Source organism: Canis lupus, chromosome 20 (assembly GCF_011100685.1).
Source record: "Canis lupus familiaris isolate Mischka breed German Shepherd chromosome 20, alternate assembly UU_Cfam_GSD_1.0, whole genome shotgun sequence".
Lineage (NCBI taxonomy): Eukaryota > Metazoa > Chordata > Mammalia > Carnivora > Canidae > Canis > Canis lupus.
The window spans coordinates 53,907,653-53,931,699 of NC_049241.1; the positions used below are offsets into that span (position 1 = coordinate 53,907,653).

Consider the following 24,047-nt stretch of genomic DNA (forward strand, 5'->3'; position numbering starts at 1 on the left):
GGAGAAAAAGAACCTTAAGCAGACTCCACACTCAGCACAGAGCCCTACTTGGGGCTCCATCTCAAGACCCTGAGATCACAACCTGAGCCATAATCAAGAGTCAGACACTTAACCGACTGAGCCACCCAGGTGCCCCTCAATACAGTAGCTACATCATGCCTGCACATTGGATCCCTAGACAGATTCATCCTACCTAACTGCACTATTGTACCCTTTGACCAACATTTCCCCATTTTCCTCATCCACTCAGTCCCTGCTAAGCTTCTACTCTCTGCTTCTACGAATTTGACCTTCTTTCTCTCTCTCTTCCTCCTTCCATATCCCTCCCTCCCCCCTCAAATCTTCCCCCTTCTCTCTCCTTACTCCCTCCCCCCCCCATATATAATGGAATCCTTGCAATAATGCTACAAGTACTATTATATCCTCACTTTATAGATAAGAAAACTGAGGCAAGGACAGCCAGCCAGGATGCAACCCCAGGCAGCATGACTGCAATCCTGTACAAAGGACCCAGGCTGCTGTGCCTGAAAGTTTTTTAACGTTTGCCCATGCAGTAGCAACATATATGAATCAAATCAATACACACTATTCATTGTACCAGTGTTTATCTCACACCTCCATCTTCAGACTGTATCGTCTTCTCATTTATTGCTGCATTCACAGTATACCTAACCCACTCTCTACAGAACATGAATGTTAAATAAACGCTAACTTAAATAAATGTCTTTAAGAAGAGAATTTTACATCCTCCGATTGAAAGAAAACTAAGATCATTTGCTATAAAAAGAAGGCAGTGTAAAATAAATATGATGTAAACAGTGTTAGTAAATTCCAGCTAGATTCCATTGTCTGTCCAAGGCTCATTCTGTCTCTGTCAAAGAGAGATTAGTAATAATTAGAGGTGCTTAAAAAACAGAGTAGCAATTCAACATTCATTTGTGATAAAGAAAGAGAGAAAAAAAGACTCTTGGCAAAGTAAGAATGGAAAGGAATTTCTGTAACCTGATAAAGAGAGCATCTTCAAAAAAAATCTTAAACCTTTGTTTTAATAAAAAGTAGAACATTATATTTAATGGGGAAATGGTGAAACGATTCCCTGCATTTGAAATCAGAACTAAAGTAGGGTGTCCCCATTACCATTTCTAGTCAACACTGCATTGAAGATCTTAGCCTACACTGCAAGACAAAACAGGGAAACAAAAAGAAGGAAAGAAGGAAAGAAGGAAGGAAGGAAGGAAGGAAGGAAGGAAGGAAGGAGGCAGGAAGGAAAGAAGGAAGGGAGGGACGGACGGTTCCTCCTTTCTTCCTCTTTTCTTTTTTTTTTCCTTTCCTCCTTTCTTCCTTTCTTCCTTTCTTCCCTTCCTCACCTTCTTCCTTCTTCTTCTCCCTTCTTCATATTCGAAATATACCATTGTCAACATGAAAAGCTCAGAAGAATATACAGATAAATAACCAGAATCAATACGGTAATTTCACAATGTTAGTCAATACACAATCAATATACAAAGTTTACTGCGTGTTGGTGCATTAGCAACAATCAACCAGAAAATGTAATTTTCTTAAAAAGATAATATTTAAGAAATCCTAGAATAAGCAAAACTAATCTACGGTGACAGAAATCAGATCAGTGGTTGCTTCTGGGGTGGGGAGGGTGGTGGAGATTGACTCAGAAAGGCCACAAGTGATGGAAATGTTCTGTGTCTTGATAAGGGTGTGGGTTGCACAAGTCTACACATATGCTAGAACGGATTGAGCAGTAAACTGAAGAATGGAGCATTTCACCGCATGAAAATTGGACTTCCATTTAAAAGGATACCATTTACCATAGCCTTAAAAATGTAAAACAAACATACAAAAAAGCTAGTGATACATAACAAATCTAACAAAAAGAAGTGAAAAATGTTTTATAGAGAAAATTATGGGGTGCCTGGGTGGCTCAGTGATTGTGTGTCTGCCTTTGGCTCAGGTCATAATCCTGGGGTCCTGGGATCAAGTCCCACACCAGGCTCCTTGTGGGAAGCCTACTTCCCCCTCTGCCTGTGTCTCTGCCTCTCCCTGTGTGTCTCTTGTGAATAAATAAAATCTTTTTTTTTAATTTTTAAAAAGAAAATTATAAAATTTTATTTGAAAAATATGAAAGATCTAAACAAATAGAGTGTAATACATGTTAATTCCTGTCTAGAAAGACTCAATATTTTAATCTCAACTAAAATCTTGAAATGGTCTTTCGTTGAACGTGGCACATGGATCCTACAATTTATATGGAAAAGAACAGAGCCACAAATAGCCAAGACAATTCTATAAGGGAAAAGTAAGCCAGGAGTACTCTCATCAAAACTTATCATAAATCTACAGTAATTAAGACAATGTAATTATAGCAGTTAGCCTCCAAGATGGCCCCCAGTGGTCCACAGATCCCAGTACTTGTGCCCTATTTGTAGTTGTCTCTCTCACTGAACCAAGATTAGCCCTGTGTGACTGACTAATAGAGTATGGTAGAAATAACAACACATGGCTTTTCAAGTCTGGGTAATAAAAGGCATTGTAGCCTCCACTTTGGCCTCTTGGATCACTAACCGGCCACTGTGTTGTGAGACCACTCAGTCAGAGCTATGGGGGTGGGGTCCAAGTGGAGAGGAACTGGGGTTCCATGTGGCTGAACCACCGGATCCTCCAGCCACAGTTGAGCCTTCGGATGACTACAGCCCTGACTACATCTGACTGCAACCTCACGAGAAACCCCAGCTGAGCCATTTCATCATCTCTGATCCAAATAATTCATAAGCACAACAAATGCTCAATAAAGGAATATTTTGGGGATAATTTGTTATTTAGCACTGGTTAAGAAATATAGAGATAGGGATCCCTGGGTGGTGCAGCAGTTTAGCGCCTGCCTTTGGCCCAGGGCGTGATCCTAGAGACCCGGGATCGAATCCCACATCAGGCTCCCAGTGCATGGAGCTTGCTTCTCCCTCTGCCTGTGTCTCTGCTTCTCTCTCTCTCTGTGTGACTATCATAAATTAAAAAAAGAAAGAAATATAGGGATAAAGACAAACCACAATGGAAGAGCCAGAAATAAATCACACATGTATGAAAAATGTCTTTTACAACTGAGCAGCTGTTACAGACGTAGGGTAAAAAAGAGGTACTATTTTATAACTGTGGGTGGTTCTGGGGATCCCTGGGTGGCTCAGTGGTTTAGCGCCTGCCTTTGGCCCAGGGCACAATCCTGGGGTCCCGGGATCGAGTCCCGCGACGGGCTCCCAGCGTGGGGCCTGCTTCTCCCTCCTCCTGTGTCTCTGTCTCTCTCTCTCTCTCAATATGTCTATCATAAATAAATAAATAAATCTTAAAAATATTGTGGGTGGTTCTACTGGTTATCCATAAAGGCAAAAAACAAACAAACAAACAAACAAACCCAAACAATAAATCAAATTCCTTCCTCATATCCTACTCATAACAAATCCCAGATGGTGTTAAAGACCTAACTGGTAAAAGCAAGGCTTTGAGAAGACAATTGAGGAGACTCTCTGGATGATCTCAGGATTATGAGTGATTCTGGAACAACAAAAAGCCCAAATGATACACAAAATTTGATCAAACTAAAATAAAGGCCTATTCATCAGAAAGCATTAGGAAGAGAGTGACAAGATAGGCCACAAAGTGAAAATGGATATTTGCTACACATTTGCATTCAAAGTGTATCAAGAATTCTTAATGATTCAATAAGAATCAATAAGACAACAATTCAATCAGAAAAATTGGCAAGGCGGGGATCCCTGGGTGGCTCAGCGGTTTGGCGTCTGCCTTCGGCCCAGGGCATGATCCTGGAGTCCCGGGATCGAGTCCCACATCCGGCTCCCTGCATGGAGCCTGCTTCTCCCTCTGCCTGTGTCTCTGCCTCTCTCTCTCTCAGTCTGTGTCTCTCATGAATAAATAAATAAATTAAAAAAAAAAAAAAAGAAAAAGAAAAATTGGCAAGACCTGAACGTGAGCTTCCCTGAAGAGGAATCACAAATGCCCCCAAACCCACAAGGGGACGGTCAACCTTGGTAGTCATCCAAGCGATGCTAATTAAAACCACAAGATACTATTTCCCACCCCCCAGATATGCAAAGTTTTTATTACAGTCAGGCAAAGGGATGCCTGGGTGGCTCAGCGGTTGGGCGTCTGCCTCCGGCTCGGGGTGTTATACTGATACCGGGATCCGGGATCCAGTCCCGTGTCAGGCTCCCTGCAGGGGCCTGCCTCTCCCTCTGCCTGTGTGTCTCATGAATAAATAAATAAACCTTAAAAAAAAATAAAGTCAGGCAAATATCCACTAGAAGCAGCATCTGCTTCCCCACCTTTTGTGTCTGGTGAACCAGTGGAAGTAACACTGTGTGAATTGGAAGTTTAGGCTTCCAGAGGCTTTGCAGCCTCTGCTCTTGCTTTCTTGGAACACTGTTGCCAACCTGAAGAGCTCAGTCTAACCTTTGGAGGGTGAGAGACAGTGCGGAGTGGAGACAAACAGGCTAGAGGGAGGTGAGAAAACACCTGGCCAGCCCCTTTGGGGGTGCGTGGTATCTTCATCCATCCTATCTGGAGGCTGTACTCCTTCCTTCCTTCCTTCCTTCCTTCCTTCCTTCCTTCCTTCCTTCCTTCCTTCCTTCCTTCCTTCCTTCCTTCCTTTCTTCCTTCCCTTCTTCCCTCCTTCCCTCCCTCCTCCCCTCCCCTCCTCCACCCTCCCTCCCTTCCTTCTTTCCTTTTATAGTAGATTTTATATTTTTAGATCAGTTTTAGGTCCACAGAAAAACTGAATGCAAGGTAGAGAGACCATACACCTCCCTACCCCCTAAGCATGCACAGCCTCCCCTACTATCAACCTCTCCCATCAGAGAGGATATGTTTGTTATAATCAATGAACCTATGCTGACACGTCATCACCCAAAGTCCACACTTGACATCAGGGTTCACTCCTGATATACATTCTGTGGGTTTGGACAAATACATAATGACACGTACCCACGATTATAGTAAGATACAGAGTAGTTTCACCGCCTGCAACATCCTCTGTGCTCTGTTTATCTGTCCCTCCCACCCCACCCCAACCCCACCTCAACCCTGCCCATCCCCTGGCAACCACTATCTCCATAAATCCCTTGTCTGGATGTCCCACAGTGTCCTTATCCATCACCTAGAAGAATATCTCAGTTACATCTATGTTCTGGCAAAGATGCAGAAAGCTGCCATAAACACAGGTTTCTATCTGGACCTGAGTTCTCAGCCCCTTTGGGTAAATAAATATATTTTCTTTTTTAATTAGACATTATAGTCACATTTCCAAGTCCTGTGCACTGTCTCTGACCTCATTCTCCCTTTTCCCTCCTCACTGGCTGCCCCTCTCTGCAAGTGGATGTGGACCATTCCCGTCCATGTCCTCATTCTCTCTCCACACGTGCACCCCTCAACAGCAGGTAGCGTGCTTCTGTACTGTCTGGTGCCCCTGCCTTTCTGTCCCACAGCCCACCCTCCCTCTCTCACTACAGCCCCATTTCCCCAAAGCTGTCTCTGAAGAGTCACTCAGTGAACCAGCGCTGCCTGTGCAAGCCGGCCCCCACCCTCCAGGCACCAGCCCTTCCAAAGAGGCACCATTTATTGAGAGCATAGCCTCTTCCAAGCCTGAGATGAAGAGTTTGATGTGCACAGGTTTGTTCAATCCTCCCGACAACGTTGCTACCGAGATCCAGGAGGCACGCTCTGACAACATCTGCCCTGCTGGTGGTTCAAACCCCAAACCTTGGATCACATTGGCTCCTCTGTTTCTCTCTCATCCACTCCCAACCCATCAACAAATCCTATTGGTTCCACCTTCCCAATACAGCTAGAATCCTGCCCCCTTCTCTGCACCTGCCTGGTCCAAGCCACCATTATCGCTTCCTTGCCTTACTGCAACGGCCTTCTCATCAGACAGCTTGCTTCTGCCCCTGGACCCATATCATTTATTTTCAACATGGCAGCCAGAGAAATATTGTCAAAACCTTCCCAAGACTTCCATCCTATCCAGATGCAAACCACAAGGACCCACATAACCTGCCTCATCCCCTCCCTACCTTCTCCTCCTCCTGTTCTCCTAGCTCTTTCTGCTCCAGCCATACAGGCCTTGTCACTATTCCTCCAACCTGCCAGGCATGCTGTGCCCCAGGGCCTTTGCAAGGGCCATTCCCTTCTGCTCAGAATGTCCATCCCCAATTAACCTGGCACCTCCCTTCCTTATCTCTTTCAGGCCTTTGACAAAAACAACACTTCTCAGTGAGACCTTCCCAGTCACTCTACTTAAAACTGCACCACACATGCATCATGCGCACTCCCAGCACTCCCCATCCTTCCCTCTGCTTCGTGTTTTTTCCATAGAGCTTATTGTCTGGAGCACTGTATATTTCTCTTATTTAGTTTATTACTGTCTGTCTGTCTTCCTTTACATGCTGGCACATCAGCTCCACAAGAAGAGGATTCTCAGTGTCGTCTGCTCACTGCTATGGTCTCAACACCTGGTACAATGCCTGACACCCAATAGTTGTTCAGTAAAAGTTGGTGAATAAATGAATCCACATTTGACAAATGAGACAACTGAGCCTCGGTGGGGATATATCACTTGCCCAAGGCCACAAAGGAAGGAGTGAAGAGCCAGATACAAGTTTTCTGGACCCAGAGGCCATGCTTCTAACCACTGCACCACCCTACCTCTTTGAACCACACCAGGCTGCCTCCTGGTGCCACATAGGATGTTCGACACGTGACAGGAACCACATGTAACACTCTCCTGCCCAGCAGCCTTTGCAGCATTGTAGGCTGACTCCAGTCAGGGCTTGCAAGTCACCAGGAGCAATAGAACAGTTGGCCTCATCTGGCCTGAGGGAGGAAGTTCCCTCCTGACCTCAGGGAGATCAGCTGAGCCTTGAGATTTCTTCCCCCCAGTCATGTGACATCTCAAGGGGGGAAAAGAGGTGTGACTCATCAGCCCTCCAGGCTGGGGTAGGGCCCACTGAAAAAAGGGGCTCCCTCAGACAGCCAGAGTGACTGAGGTGAGACCACCAGAAGGACTTCCCGGTAGCCCAAAGCGTAGGAGAGGTGGCAAAGGACAGGAGGCCTTTTAACCAAAAGTGGGAGGGGCGTGTGAGAACATTTCCTTCATGTTGGTGAGGCGAGCCCCTCAGCCTCCCTCCTCCTTCCACCAGAATATCAAAAAGTTGGGCTGGCATCTTGCCCATATGCAAATCGGCACCCAGACACTTCCCCTTTGCCGGCTGGTCCCCCTTCGGCACACCCCTTGGCCCAAGACAAAGAAAGAGCCAGAAAGGTTGGTTAGTTTGCCACCCTCCTTTAGGGAACCAGCGTGCAGGGACAGAGACCCACTGGGCGGCTGGGGGCAGGGAGCAGCAGAGAGGGACCCACAGCAGAGCACCACTGCGGCAACCAGCTCCCCTACCCCCACCCTGGCCCAGGGAGCCACCGGAAACAGGAAATGCCTGTTACCCGGGCTTGCTCAGGGAGACAGAGAAGGGGGGCCTCTGCGTTCAGCCCTGAAGCCCCTTAATCTTGGGACTGCAAGACTTCATCTTGCAGACCAGAGAGGGTGGGCGTGCTGTGCACCCTCTTCGAAGCCTGGAAGCAGGGGTACAGAGTATCAACTCCTCATCCGGGCCTTCAAAACCTTCCCCATGCTAGCCTGTCTCTCTTTCGTCTCCTCCCCTCTCACCCCAACACACACTCAACATCTCCGTCTCAGTCAAGGGGTTCAGACAGACATGGTCTGACTCCCGGCCCAGCTGCCACGAGCTGAGGGACCTTGGATGGGTTACTGCACCATCTGGGGCACTCACTTCCCCGTCTACACTCTGGGAATGAAAATACCGACCGAATCCCCACTCTAGCACCAGGCCCACCAGGCAGCATCGTACATTCATTCAACAAGCACGGATTGAGTGGCACAGTGTGCCAAGCCCCGGGACCCAGGGGTGGCCAAGACAGACAAAACCCGCACAGAGCTTACAGTCTAGTGGGGAGACGGACACTGAGCAGATAGCGGCATGAATAAGCCATTGGTTACAACGGCGGTGGGTGGGTGAGCGTGGGAAACAGCACAGAGAGCCCTGGGAAGGGCGTCTGATGAAGCCAAGGACTAAGGGATGGTAAAGCAAGAGGAGGAGTGCTCCCAGCACCCCTCATGCACCGCTGGCTGGGATGTCAAATGGTGTGACCAAGTAGGAAGAATGGTTTGGCAGTTTCTTCAAAGGGTAGGCATGCACCTACCACACAATGTATTTCACTCGCGGGCATTCACACAGAGAAATGAAAGCAAGCGTCCCCATGAAGCCGAGTGTTCACAGCAGCCACATCTGTGACAGCCAAAACGTGGCAACAGCCCAGGTGTCCCTCAACAGGAGAAGGGATGAGCAAGCTGTGGGACATCCGTATGCTGGAATACTACTCAGGAATGAGGTGTGAAGGGCTGATAGACACGGCACTACGATAAATCGCAAAAGAGTGAAAGAAGCAGACTGAGAGGGTACATAGCCTATGAGCAGACGGAACAGCATGACAGAGAGCTCTCCTCTGGCCTCCACCCCTTCTTTGATTCAACAAATATTTATTGAGCATCGACTATGCCCCCAGGTACCTATCCAAGTGCTGGGGGTACAGCTGTGAACAAAAGCGCTCTCCCTGCTGGCGTGAGGCTGACCCTCTGGTAGAAGGAGACGCACAACCAAAGTGTTACATGAATATGTATGTACGAGGTGGTGAGTGTTGAGGGAGAAAAAGAAGTGGGATAAAGAGATGGGCTGTGCTAGGACGGGAGCTTCACTGAGAATGTGACATTGGAGTAAAGGCTTGAAGGATAGAATGATCCAGGTGGGTGCCTTGGAGGAAAAGCAGTCCAGGCAGAGGCAACAGCCAGGGCAAAGGCCCTGAGGCAGGACACTGCCCGGTGTGTTGGGAAAAGAGGTGGGAGGCCAGTGTGACTGGAGCAAAGTGAGAAAGAAGGAGTGGGAGGGAGCGAACCAAGAGTAGTATCGGATGCTGATTTACCAAAACTGAACAACAAAACTGTGTAATCAGGGGCGCCTGGGTGGCTCAGTCATTTAGGTGCCTGACTCTTGATTTCGGCTTAGGCCATGACCTCAGGGTTCTGAGATCGAGCCCCACCTCAGGCTCCAAGCTGGGTGTGGAGCCTGCTTAAGAGGCTCTCTCTCTCTCTCTCTCTCTCTCTCTCTCTCTCTCAAAAATTTTTTAAAAACTGGGTAATCAGGGATCCCTGCGTGGCTCAGCAGTTTGGCACCTGCCTTCAGCCCAGGACGTGATCCTGGAGTCCCAGGATCGAGTCCCGCGTCGGGCTCCCTGCATGGAGCCTGCTTCTCCCTCTGCCTGTGTCTCTGCCTCTCTCTCTCTCCTGTCCCATGAATAAATAAATAAAATCTTAAAAAAAAAAAAAAAACTGTGTAATCAAAATGGGGTAGGTGGTTGTCACCAGAGCATCCCCACCCTTTGGCCATGTCTCAGAGTCTCTGAGAGGGAAGCACAAACAGTTGATGCCCTTCCCCCAATTCCCCTGGTCCCACACTCCACTGCAGATCACGCTGAAGGGGACAGCCCCACATCTTTTGGGGTGCTGGATGCTGCATCCATGTGGGGATCATTCTAAGTCCCCAGGGCAGACAGACACAAGACAGACACCCCAAGATGGATTTCTGGGAACACATCGTCCATTGAGAAGCCATGAAGTTGCTGCAGGGCTCCAGGACTAGAGGTGACTTGGAGGGAGCCAGGGACACAGTTATTGCGGCAGATCTCTGATGGGTTATCTGGAGGAAGGCTGATGAGCTGTGGGCTGGTGGAGAGTCCTAAGAAAGGAGATCTGGATTTGATCTAAGATTGAACTCCAAAACCACCAGAGCCGTTAGAGCTAAAGAGGACCCTGCCTCGGGAAATGAAACCATTTTATTTCACCCAATCTCGGGCAAACAGCAGGTAACAGCAGCTCCCACTGAGATAACACCGAGCTCAACGAGGCAGTTACTATGAGGACCGTGGTCGGCTTGCTCTCAGATCCATTCCCCGCCTGCCCTCTGCCCTTTGCGCCAAAGATAAGGGAACTACATTTCCCAGGCTCCTTTGCACCCTGGCTTCCAGGTAGGCTCAGCCAATGGGATACCCTGGCAGGAGGCCAGAGGGCGGGAGGAAGAGAAACCAGGGTATTTCTCCTTCTCTTGCTCTGCTTCTTCAGCAGCTAATATATCTTCCTCCTGGTCTCCACTCCCTGATGGCGGTCCTTGCACAAGGTCCTGGCTCCCCTGAATGGCTCCAGCCTCTGGACCCTGGTCACATCATCTCTTCTACTGTTTCTCTGGCCAGGTGGCCACTCTCCAGGTTACTAACCTCAGAATTCCCTGTCCTCTCAGCTCCCCCATCACCCACTAGCCATTCCCTGAATTAAATCTTCTCTGTCTGAAAGATCTAAGATGATTTCTGCTTTCTTGGCTAAACCCTGACTGAGAAAACCAGAAATTTGAATCCAAGTCTACCTCCATAACCACCTAAAAGGTTCATATGCTCCCCCCCACCCCGCCCCCTGAAGAGGCAACATTCATATTGTGCTTATGGTCACAGGCTTGGGGGGCTCAAATCCCAACGTAGCTACTTGTTCACTTAGACAACTCACTTAAACTTTCCATGTTTCCATTTCCTCATCTCTGAGACTAGGATAGTAACGAAGAACAGATTGTGCTTTCCAAAGATGGCCATCAACATAGCACCCAACCAGCATGCTCTTCTGCAGGGGGACTCGTCACACCACCATCAGGAGGTGGAGTCTGATTCCCCTGCCCTTGAATCCAGGCTGGTCTTAGAGAATCAGAGCAAAGTGACACCACGTGGTCTCCAAGTAGGTCAGAAGCAAACTTGCAACCTCCACCTTGAGAAACACTTGGTCTCTCCACACTCCTTCTCAAAACTCAGTCACCATGTTGTAAAGAAGCCCGAGCCACGTGGAGAGGCCACAGGCCACTCTTCTAGTCAACAGCCCAAGCTGAGCTCAGCTGTGAGTCACCCCATCCCAGATTTCCAGCGTGCGGGTGAGGGATCCTCCAGCTGACTCCAGCCCTCAGATATTCAAGGCATTTCATCGTGAGGCTGACAAACCATCATCTCCACACTCCATTTGAATTCCTGACTCACAGACTCTGAAAATTCTGAAATAGTTGTCGTCTTACATCTTTAAGTTTGGGGTGGTTTGACTCACAGAAGAAATAACCTGAACATCATGGCACCTACTCCATGGATTTGTTGTGAAAATCAAATGAGTTATAAGTGTTACCTACTTGGAACAACACTTGCACATATAAAAAAAAATAAAAAATAAAATTAAATAAAATTAAATAAATAAATAAATAAATAAAAATAAATTTAAAAAATTAAAAAAAAAACCACTTGCACATAGTAAGGGCTGCATAAATGGGACTGGTTTCTATTGTTATTTATTACACTTTCTGATACTATTTCCATCCATTTCAATAAAACTATTCTTTTCAAAGTACTGACACCTCACTGTGGATACACTTTCTTTTTCTGGCCTCTGGCTTTCCTCCTAAGTCACTGTTTGTCTTCTGACCCCTCAGCTTCTTCTTCTTCCTCTCCCCAACCTCTCCATGCTGCTGCACCCTCAGGCGCTGACCCCTTTTCTTCTCTCTCTTCTTCCCCCACCAGGGATCTCATCCACCCCTGTGAGTTTGCTTACCAATCACTACTAGGTACTACTTGCAGCATGTGACAATTTTATAACCATGAGCTCATTTAATTCCTGTAACAGACCTATAAGGCAGGGACTATTCTGATCCACATTTAAAAGGTGAGGAGACTGAGTCACGGAGAGATTCAGTAACTCATCCAAGATTCAACAGTCAAGAGTGGAACCCAGACCCCCATGTAACTAGAGTCATTGTCCCTCAAACAGGGTTTCTCAGCCTCAGCACAACTGATATTTCGGTGGCTGTCCTGGGATTATAGGACATCAGGATATCCACAGCACCCCTGGTCTCTACCACAGGATGCCAGGAGCACACCACTCCCTCCAGTAGTGACAACCAAAAATATCTCCAGGCATCCCCCTCAGATGTGCTCTGGGTGGGGGGGGGGGCAGTGCTCCCCGTGCCCCTGGTTGAGAACCACTGCACTAACACTTATGCTGTGCTGCCTTCCATCTCCAAGGTAACTGAGCCCCATCAGAACTCCCCAAATCTTGACTCTCCCCAGCCTTCTCATCTTAGCAAATAAGGCCCCCATTCACACAGGTTCCTAAACTACAAACTTAGACATCATCTCACCTCCTTTCATTCACTCTCACCCTTCCCCCATCTGGTCTGTCAGGATGTCCAACCAGCACAACCACTGAAATGTGAGCCCATCCATAGTCCAGCCACCATCGCATCCCGGTGGGACACCACCAATCCCCTCCACCCAGGTCCCCCCTCTGCCATTTCAATCACCCTAACAGTCTGGTCCCAACAGAGCAGCTTGAGGAACCTCTTTAACCTGCCAACCTGTTTAAACCCTCCAAGAACTTCTCATCACATTTAATTGTGCACATATAGGCACAGCCACTCTAGTGAAGTGCCTTCCTCCCAACCTCAGTCCCAGCACTCTCTCTTCACCATTCACCTTCATTTAGACCCTCCTCCCCACAGGGCCTTTGCATGACATTTGCCCTCCTCGCCCCATTCTTCCCAGAGCTAGCTCTTCATCCTTCAGCTTTCAGCTTTCCTTGGCCACCCTCCAGACCACGCTTTCCTCTTCTCCATCTTGACCCCTGGCTTATTTTGTCTGCAGCATTTATTGTAATATTTTGTTGATTTGCTTTTTTACTATCTATAGTAGGTTGAACGGTGGGTCCCCAAAAGATATAACTATACCAGATCCCTGGAACCTCCCTGTCAATGTGACCTTATTTGAAAATAATAATAATAATAATAATAATAAAAGGACTTTGCAAGATGTAATTAAGTTAAGGATCTGCAGATCACAGTATCATCCTGGATTACCAGAGTGGGCCCTAAACTCACCAACAAGCGTCCTTACATGAGACACACAGAGGAGACAACCTGGTGAAGACAGGGTGGCACAGCCAGGAGCCAAGAAATGCCTGGAGCCACCAGAAGCTGGAAGAAGCCAGGAATGGATTCTCCATGAGAGCTTCCAGAAGGAGCTTGACCCTGCCCACACCTTTGATTTCAGACCTCTAACTTCCAGAATCAAGAAATGATATGTTTCTGTTATTTTAAGTCACCCAGTGTGTGGTCCTCTGCTACAGCCACAGGAAACCAGTACACTGCCCCTCTCCCCCACAAGGCCATGAACTCAGGAGATCAGAGAATGTATCTTCTGTGTTCTTTCCCAAAACTCCAGCAATCAGCACAGCTCCTATTGCTGATAATAGAATAGATGATTATTCTAACTCAAAGAAGCTCTGGATCTCTTCTTCACCGTCCCCAGACAGAAATTGTTCACACACATCTTCTTGGACTTTTCTCAAGATAGGAAGCTTGCTCCCTCCAAAACCAAGTTTCTGAGATGGGGGTGGGGGGTGAGGGTGGGGGGATAAGGGGATTCCGCGTCCCAGGGACCATTTGGCAACGTCTGCAGACATTTTGCTGTCCCAGCTCAAGGGAAGAGGGTGCTACTGGTATCAAGTGGGTGGAGGTCAGGGATGCCACCAAACATCCTACAATGCATGGGGCAGCCCCTGGAAGAGAGAAAGACGAGACTCCAGCTGACAGCAGGATGGTGAGAAGCTGTGCACTGAAGTTCATACTGCCAGTATATGCATGGACTGCCTCCTGACATCTATTCCTGCTTCTGCTAGCAGCCCCTCAGTGTCCCCTGGGGAACCACCCCTCCTCCTCCTTCCCCTCTAGCTCTTTTCGGTGGGGTCAGCTCCTCCCCAACTCCAGGAATAGGTATATAACCTCAGCCTGGCCAATCAGAACATCATAATCTACTCACCACAATTGGTTGTGACTCTCCTCCCCATACACATACACAAAGAAATCATATCCAGTGAGGCATAGATTTGGGCTTGAGCAGCCATTTTTCATTATACACAAAAATGTGGGCATCTGAATTTGGAGCAGTCAGGCACCATGCCTGCCACCATGAGGGGAAAGGATGACTGAGAATGAGGGAAAACACTGAAAACACAGCAGAGTTAAGAGACGGGTAGGCGTGATCCTGAGATAGAGCCCCTGGATCCAGCTGGACCTGAACACATTTTCTCCCAAGCTTTTCAGTTATGTGAGCTAATAAATATTATTTTTTACTAAGCCAGTTTCAGTTGGGTTTTCTGTCACAAGGTCTAAAACTCTTGGTTAAAATTTCTGCAGACGGAGCTCAGAATTTCCTCAAACTTCAAACTTCTCCAACTGAACATCCCTTATTTCTTCCCCCCAAGGGACCTGACTCCCAAGTTCCTCCTAAAGCAGAGGACTCAGAACACCATCCCTGCTATCAGAGGGGGACAGTTCATCTCTACAATATGGTGAGATCTCTAGAAGCTCAGCTGTGCCCATCCAACACACCCTCGGGTGCTGCCCACTTCCTGGAACTATAAATGTTAACAAAGGAGACAAACAGAACCTCTTTTGGCTCTTCAATATGTCCCAACCTCCTACACTCAATTGGCATCTCACCTCCTCCAGGAGGCTTACCCTGATTGCTTCCCTCCTCTCCGTTCCCACAATACCCCGGGCTCCACCCACCCATCACAGACTGTGTTCCACTCTCAGGTAACTGCCTATTTCCTCATCTGTTTCCATGAGCTACATGAGGGCCTGTGTGTCGTTCATCATGGAATTCTCCATCATCTTGTGCATGGCCTAATACAAGTAAATATCCATGATGCGGGCGATATCCTCATTATTATTATTATTATTACCAGAAGCATCATCACTGTTTTCCCTATTTTACAGGTGAGAAAACCAAAGGCAGGAGAGGCCTGGACACTTGCCCAAAGTCACATAACTAGGAACCAGTAGACGCAGGATTGATCTCAAGCAATCCATACTTAACTACTGCTAACCAACCACCACTAACCAATAATAAGCAAGCACTCAACAAACACCCACTAAATCAGGGATCAATTGGTAAACTCCTTCTGTAAAGAGACAGACAACAAACTTTTTTTGTCTTCACAGGTCATAGCGCCTTTGTCATGATTATTCATGAAATGGAAGCAGCCACAGACAATGTCAACAAATGAGTGTGACAGGGTATATCCATTAAATTGTATGTACGAAAGAAGGCATCAGTTATGGTTTGCTGTTCCAGTATTAAAGGAAGGATGAAAAGTGTTTCCTGGGTGGCTTAGTCAGTTAAACATCTGCCTTCAGCTCAGGTCATGATCTCAGGGTCCTGGGATCAAGCCCCACATTGGGCTCCTTGCTCAGTGGGAAACCTGCTTCTCCCTCTCTCACTCCTCCTGCTTGTGCGCTCTCTCTCTCCCCATCAAATAAACAAATAAAATAAAATAAAATAAATAAAATATTTTTAAAATAAAAATTAAAAAATAAAGGAAGGACAAATAAATGAATAAAGTGAATATTTGATAAATATTTACTGAGCACCTACTATGTGCCAGGTGCTGTTCTAGGCACAAGGGACACAGCTATGCACCAAACAGGCAAAAGCCTTGCCTGACATTCCAGTGGAAGAAGCTGATAATAAGCAAAGAAGTAAAAAAAAACTATGTAGGTCAGAGGGTTGTAAGTGCTATGGTGAAAAATAATATAAGAAAAAGATGTGATAGTACAGAGGGGTGGGGAACAGGGGTAGGGGGTAGGTAGGGAGTGCAATCTTAGGTGTGGAAACCAGGGAAGCTCTCTGATAAGAAACCTGAAGGAGATAAGAGAACAATCACAGTGTATATCAGGGGGAAGACAGATCTGTGGAGAAAGAACAGATGTGATAAGGCCCTGAGGCTGCATTGGGCCTGGTGGGTTCTGGGAGCAGCGAGGAGGCTCTGTGTCTGCAGTAGAGTGAAGGAAGGCAACAGAGTGGGGGAGGAGAAGGCCAGGCGGTGGGCAGAGGCCAAATCATAGACTCTCATGGGCCAAGATGAGGACTATCTTTTGCCCCAAAGGCAATGGAAGGGTAACATTTCCCAGTACTAGGACCAAAAGGAGGTCAGTGAACAGAAAAAAAAAAATAAAAATGGAATAAAAGAAGGTATAATACCAAATGTTGGCCCTCCCAGACTTCTGTCCTCATCGGCCATAGTAAACATGTTAAGATGAGGTCTTTGAACCAACCCAACCTACTTTGCTGAGATTTGCTCCCACCCCAGGGCCCCAGGGCCCCAGTCCCTAGCTTAACCCCCTCACCCCACCCCCACCCCGCCCATGGCTTTGGTTCAAGATCCTCATTCCCTATCCCATCATGGCTTCCTCCAAGCCAGCCCCTCCAGACTTGCATCTCTGAAGCCAGCTAGGCATCACTTTGCGGTTCTACAACATTCTCTTCTACGTCCACCCAACCCATTTCCTGTCCTCCCCGGCTCCCAACGAAACCAGCCTCAGCCTCTCCTGCAGTTGGATAGGACCATTGTGATGGAGTTATGGCCAATGAAACAAGAATGGAGGTGAAGGCACCACTTCTGGGCCTGGCCCATGAAAGCTTGCCATGGTTTCCCTCCTTACACTCTTCTTCCTCACCTTCTGGGATAGAGAGGAGTCCAAGGGCTTTAAGGAGAGGAGGACCATGGGATGGAAGGAGCCCAGGTCCTGAAGGGACTTTGTAAAGAAGAGCCACCCCCTTAACCCCCCAGTTGACCCAAACTAGATTGTGATGTGAGCAAGAAGTAAACCCTTACTGCTACTGAAATGTGCAGTTTGTTACAGCAGCTAACATTACACACCATGACGTACCACATCTAAGCCAACTTTGACTGAAATCAAATCAACAAAAAAGTTTCTCCCATTATTTTAGCATTTGCTAAATTTATTTATCTATCTATCTATTTATTTATTTATTCTTAAAGATTTTATTTATTTATTAATGAGAGACACAGACTGAGAGAGAGAAGCAGAGACACAGGCAGAGGGAGAAGCAGGCTCCATGCAGGGAGCCCAATGCAGGACTGGAACCACGCCCTGGGCCTAAGGCAGGCACCAAACCGCTGAGCCACCCAGGGATCCCCAGCACTTGCTAAATTTAGCACATCAATCGCATCAGTAAGGAATTTAACTTAACCTATTACTTTTTAACCCACACACAACCCTGAGATAAAGGTGCTGTCCACATCCCCACTTTATAAATAAGACAACCAGGGCTCAAATAGGTTAAGTAATGTTTCTCTTCTTCAATATCACAAAGGTAGTAAGTACCTGACTTGAAATTCAAGCCAGCCTCATATATAAAGAGTTCCTAAAAATCAATAAGAAAAAAAAATGACAGCAGTCCCAGAAGGAAAAAAAATAATGGGCAAATGATATGAACCAATATTACTTCACCAAGAGGAAACAGAAATAACTCTTAAACAAAAGAAAAGAGGTGGTTCAAACTCAGAATAAGAGAAATGTAAATTGAGCCATAATAAGCTCCATTTATCACCCATGAAGTTGGCAAGACTCCAAAATCTTAACAACAGAACAGTCTGTGGTAAGGTGATGAACAATAAGCACTCTCATGCTTTGTTAGTGGTAATGTAGTTGGAACAGCCCACATGGGAACAGGCCCTCATGGAGAACAATCTGGCCATACCTGCCCCAAACAAGAAGCTCACACCCTTTGAGCCAGCAAATCCTTCAGAGAGCTTATCCCATGGCGATACTTGCTCATGTGTATGGCAGCAATAATAACATTCCTGGGTAGCCAGGGACTTTTCTAAGCTTTTTATAGTAATTCATTATCCCTCACAACAATGCTTAAAGGTAGGGATTTATTATCCCCATTTTACAGATGCAGATACTGAGGCACAGAGAGTTTAGGTAACACACCCAAGGTCACACAGTGGAGGAGACCAAAGATGATTCATGGACAAGGTGAATGGTTGCATTTAATGTGTCATAACAAAAGCCTGGCACAACTCAAGTGTCCATTGATAGAGGAGATGATAAAATAAGTGATCATGCCACTGAGCAATGAGATAGAGGCAGTTTTGGGTAACAGTGGACAGCAAGAACCCCAGGACCAGGCTGTCCAGGGTTCCAATCTCCAGCTCTGCCACTTTCAAGTTGGGTGGCCTGAGGCAAGTGAAAAATGAGGATCATATACCATCTACCACCAAGGGCATTATGAAGATTAAACAAGTTAATGTATAGAAAATGTTTACAGGAGCACCTGGGTGGCACAGCCAGTTAAGCGACGCATTCCTGTTTCGGCTCAGGTCTCTATCTTAGGGTTGTGAGATTGAGCCCCAAGTCGGGCTCAGCGCTCAGCACAGAATCAGCTCAGGACTCTCTCTCCTTCTCCCTCTGCCCTCCCCCCGCTTCGCTGGTGCTCCCTCTCACTCGCTTTCTCTAAAATAAAGAAATAAATCTAAAAAAAGAAAAAGAAAAAGAAAAAGAGAAAAGAAAGAAAGAAAGAAAGAAAGAAAGAAAGAAAGAAAGAAAGAAAGAAAGAGAAAGAAAGAAAGAAAGAAAGAAAGAAAGAAAGAAAGAAAGAAAAAAGAAAGAAAGAAAGAAAGAAAGAAAAAGAAAGAAAGAAAATATTTACAACAGGAACCCTCAAACGTTTCTACAAATGTCTGGACAGTTAACATCTTCAGCCCCGCAGGCCAGACGGTCTCTGTGGCAACTCCTCAACTCCTTGGTTTAGCTGGAAAGCAGCGTGGACAATTTGTGCATGAAGCAATGTGCGTGGCTGTGTGCCAATAAAACTTTATTTATAAAAACATGCTGTGGTCCAGATGCACCTGTTGGACTGCAGTTTGCTGGCACCTGGTTTGGACTAATGCCTGGCACGCAATTAACACAATATAAGTCACTTCTTAAATTAATGGACTATCTGGCATACCGTGCAGTCATGGTTGTTTTTTTTTTTTTAAATGAGGACAATCTCTATGTATTGATTTGGAAAGAGTCCCAAGATGATTTTTAAGTAAGGAAAGCAAGATGGAAAGCAGTCGGTGGTATGTGCCATCGTCCGTGTTAAGGGAGAAGGGTAGGAAATAAGAACCTAAATTCCTATTTGCTTATGTTTGCATAAAGAAACTCTGAAGGAGAAAAAAAAGTGGGAAATATCGGAAAAGGAGACAGAACATGAAAGACTCCTAACTCGGGGAAACGAACTAGGGGCGGTGGAAGGGGAGGTGGCGGGGGGTGGGGGGTGACTGGGTGACGGGCACTGAGGGGGGCACTTGATGGGATGAGCACTGGGTGTTATTCTATACGTTGACAAATTGAACACCAATAAAAAATAAATTTATTAAAAAACAAAAAACAAAAAAAAAGAAACTCTGGATGGAAACACAGTCCACTTAAAAAAAAAAAAGGAGTTACTCGCGGAAGAAGGCAGGAGCTGGGTATCTAAGTTAAATTTTTCCCTGTGCACCTTCTTATGTGTTTTAATATTTGAATCGTATGAATGTATTTATTTAACCAAATAAATATTTTAAAAATTCTTGCAGCTCTCTGCCCCTATCGCAGGGTTTCTCAACCTCAGCGCTATTGATGTTAGGGGCAGAGAATTCTCTGCTGTGTGTGCGATTATAGGATACTGACAGCATCCCTCATACCCACCCACCGGATTTTAGTAGCATCTCCCGGCTGTGATGAAACGAGAAACATGTCCAGACTTGGTCAAATGCCCCGAGGAGGGGGTACAAAGTCACCCCAGCTGAGAAATACTACCCCAACCCAACCTCCTGCTTGCTGTGTTATGCTGCCCCACGTCCTCCCTAAGAAGACTTTTTAGTGCGGGTTTATCAGGTGTCAGACACCGTGCCAAGTGGTATTGAAATAGCACAACAGTGTTCGAAGTAAATGTCCCATTTTTATTCACGTGGTGGCATCAGGATCTGAATCCAGGTCTGGCCCCTCAGAGCCTCTGCCCTCCAGCTGACCCACTTTCTGACTCTCCTGCCCTCTCCCCTGCCTCTGCCAGTGGCACGGGGCATTCACAGGCTGGGGACCTTGACATCATCCAGGCCCTAGCGCCTGCCCCCGCTAGGTCTAATCAGCTCCCACGCTCTGGTGGGTCTTTCCCACAATGACTGTCACATTCGTCCTTTCCTCTCCGCTCCCTTGGCCATAAAGTTTCATCTCTGCCACCAGAATGTGGACTCCCAGAGAGGGGAGGTGAGTTAGGAGGTCTGGTGGTCAGGGTGACGCCTGGGATAGGATCCTCACTCCGCCTCAGACCTCAGAGGGAACATCCAGCTTGGAGACGCGCTCTGCTCTGACCTCGGCCACGAACCACTCCGACCAGCCTCTGAAGACGCCCCCACAAGCTCTCACCTCAGGGCCTTTGCATGGCGGTACCCCCCGCCAGGGGCAGTGTGTCCCCAGATTCACAAGGCTCATTCCCTCCTTTTCCCCAGGTCTCTGCCCAAGTCAGTGGGGCCTCCCGGCCCACCCGTTCCAGAGCGTGACCCCCGCACTCAGGAGCTCCCTTTCCTGCTTTGATTTCTCCAGAGCACGTACCCCCGCCCCATAAGTTACGTGTTTCTTTATCTGCTCACTGTCGGTCTTGCCCACTACGAGGTGGGCTCCTCAGCGCCAGGGCTCTGTGTGTGTGTCCTTCCCACTGTCCCAGCAGCAAAAAGAGGCCTGACGTACATCACAACTGCCGTTGAGCGCAGGCCCTCTTCCCCGCCCTCTTCCCTAGAAACTGGGGCTCAGAGCTGAGCTTTGAGGGGAGACACGATGAGCAGAGGCAGGAAGGCACAGAGCTCCAGACCTGGGGAGATTGGAGAACAGCCTGGAGCCTGACAGAGCTGGCCATAGGAAGCCAGAGCAACAAGAAAACTCTTACTCACGCTTCAAAACACAGCACAGATGTCCCCTCTTGCATAAAGCCTGACATGGCCAGGCAATGTCTAGCCTTTGCTTCAGGGCCCCCAGCCCAGAGCTTTCTCCCTCTGTCCCAGTCCCGACCACACAGGCCAGGGGGTGTCTGTCTCCCCCAGTTTGAGAGCACCTTGAGGGCCAGGCCTGGCGCAGGTCCTCAGCACTGCCTGGCACAAAGAGGCTGCAGCCCTGCGATCCCCACAGCTGCCTTCCCTTGTGCCCTTCATCCGACAGCCGGCTGTAGGCAAGATGTGGGCATGGGGATGGAAGTTCATCCTCACATTTATCCACTTCCCCATCAGCTGCTGTTAAAGCCTCACTGGGGACCTTGACAGCCCGCGGGGCTGGGGCCTGACAGGTCCTATGGCTACTTCCCCATCACCTGGAAGCCAGGAGGGAAGCAAATGTAGGCAAATCTGGGATGGCCTGTAGCCAGAGGAGCTGGGCCTCTGGAGTTCCCTCATCCTTTCAGGAAGCCCTGCCTGTGCCAAGGAGGGTGGGCCACCCACCTCCCCCACCCCACCACCCTGTCCCCAGGGAATGCCTCCAGGGACCCCCACAGGCCCACTCCCTGAGCAGTCACTTCCCCTCTCCGCATCCGCACGTGGCATCTCGGACCCCTACCAAAACACAAGTCGCTGGCCCAAAGCCTTCATTCCAGAGTGAAGCCTGAAGGCCAGAGGTGAGTGTCGGCTCAGACTCCCAAGGCAGGTGAGGCCCCTGGAGCCCCCAGCCCCCAGCCCCCAGCCCCCAGCATACACAGCTTCTACCCAGCACCCAGGAGACCATAGGGACCCAAAGAAGGTGCTTCAGAGAGGGGATCCAGTCACGTTACCGCCTCCACCCCAACCGCATTCAAATAGGGATTTGAATATATTTCCTGAGTCTCACAGGGCCCGCTCTGTACAATCCACCCTCCCCGGACCTGGGCCCTCGCAGTAATCCCTACAGAGAAAGAGCAGCTGTTTCTAGGCCCCAAAACCCCAGGACCCAGTCTTAGGCTGGAGACCAAGGCTTTTCTCAATGTCCCCCTGGGATGGATAGAACTAAGAAGACCAGAACCCAGGGGCTCACAGCCCCCCACCCATCCCACGCCCCAGGCCCAGGCAGGAAGCGAAGGGGAAGAAGATGTGAGGGGAAGGAAGGGGCCCAGGAGGAGGAGATACATGTGGGGGAAGAAGTTGGTGGAGGCCCCTCCCCCATAGGCAGAAGGAGGGGGGATGTCAAAGGAGGTGAAATCCTCAGGCACCCTGTTGGCCACCTAGGAGTTCCCAGGTAACCCTCAAGACCCCCACATAGTCCCATCTAGGGGCTTGAACCTCAGTGAAGTCAGCCTGGGGCTTGGGAGCGTTAACCTCAAGTTTGTCAGTTCTTAGTCTAAATGTGCACTAACCCAGAGCCTATTAACCCATTCCGGTTAACCTTGGGTGAGACACCCCAGAATCTCAGAGTTTGCCATCCCCTCCGTCCCTTCCCCCTATCTCCCCTGTGCCAGCCCGAGTCCGCAGCATATTCCCTTCTACATCCCAGACCCAGAGTTTCAGGGTATTAGTTCCCCTGGTGCTAGCCTGGGGTGCCCCCCACCTCCAACCCTTGGCACTCCAGCCAATGGCAGGCTCACCTGGGACATCTGGGGGCGCAGGTTGACCTCACGCAGGTTGATGGCATGGGGCAGCAGGTTGTTGAGCAGCTGGCACAGAAGGACGCCATCCCGGAGGGCCTGTGCCAGCTCGCACACCTGGGCCCCGTCCCAGGTCACACGGTGGCTGGGCGGCAGCACCCGACACTGGATCAGCCAGTGGGTACACTGGCGCCACAGCTCCATGGCTGCTGCCTTACCGGGTCAGCCCTCGCGCCCTTGCGGCCTCCACCGCCTGCCTGCCTGCCTATGCTAGCTAGCTACCACTTCCTCTTCTTTGCCTGTAACTGTCGCCCTGAGAGGGGGTGGAGGAGGAGGAGCCATGGGGGGCGGGAGCAGCTGCTGCCCAGCCCCTTCTATGCAGGGCCTGGCATCTCTTTCCCCCACCAGCTCAACACAGGCTTGGGCCCCGGAGAGTGGGAGGCTGCTGGTGGAGTTACTGAGGCCTGTCGCCTTCCTCCATATCCAATCCATGAGCAGTACGACCTCGGCAACATACTCAACGTCTGCTCTCTTCTGACCCCTCTCTCCTCTGCCTCCGCCTTGGTTTGGCACCCAACATCTCAGCTTGAGCTAGCATAGCCTCCTCTACCTTGGTGCCCAGGCTACCCTCCCCTTATCCCCACAGTCTGTCCTCCCCACGGAGGCGCACACCTGTGAGCATCTGGGCAAGCCATGATGTCTCTCCTCTTCTTATAGCCCACCACCCTGCAGCCAACAAGGCCCTACATGACACGTTCCTCACCTCTTCCACTCACCACTTTCCCTCACCCACTCTCCTCCAGCCACGCAGGGACTGTTCCTCCAGGACACCAGGCCACCCCAGAATTTTACCTCAAAATCCTGCCACAGGGCCTTTGTACATGCTGCTTCTCCGCCTTAGGCAAGCAACTTCATGGCTAACTCCCTCACCTCCAACAGTTCTTTGTTCAGTGTCACCTTCTCACGAAATCTTCCCAGATCTCTCCATTTCAAATCATAGACTTTCCTTCCCATGTCCCTACATTAAGCCCTGATCACTGTCCAACAAACCTGACATTTTATTAGACTTATTTCTGTATTGTCTATTTAGAAATCTGTGTCTCATATGTTCCTAGCACCTGGCATGAATATATGTCCCATAAGTATTTGTTAAATGAATAAATACATGGTTGGAAGCTTTCTTTCGGCCCTGCCTCTAACATTCCCAAATTCATTTCTTTATTGCTATGGCCCTGGCCACCATCATCTCTTTCCATAGACTTCGATGGTGTCGTTAATCCATTCGTTTATCAAACATTTACTGTCTTTCCTAGACCTTATCACTACCTGAAATCATTTTGTCTACAAGGTCTCTCTCCCCACCTCCACCCCACTAGGCCCAGTAGACTCTCCTC

The 24,047-nt window shown here is 48.4% G+C and overlaps 1 protein-coding gene across 2 annotated transcripts in view; it reads right to left on the minus strand.

Annotated features, from left to right (window-relative positions):
• The window catches only part of VAV1 (vav guanine nucleotide exchange factor 1), a 49,922-nt gene extending 25,927 nt beyond the window's left edge, over positions 1 to 23,995 (minus strand). The window contains exon 1 of one of the 2 annotated variants that reach the window (XM_038567529.1): positions 22,654 to 23,995. In XM_038567529.1, coding sequence (XP_038423457.1) covers positions 22,654 to 22,857 — 204 coding nt within the window. In that variant the 5' untranslated portion in view covers positions 22,858 to 23,995. The remainder of the gene's footprint in view (positions 1 to 22,653) is intronic. The other variant, XM_038567530.1, reaches the window with a different exon arrangement.
• Positions 23,996 to 24,047: the final 52 nt, after the last annotated feature.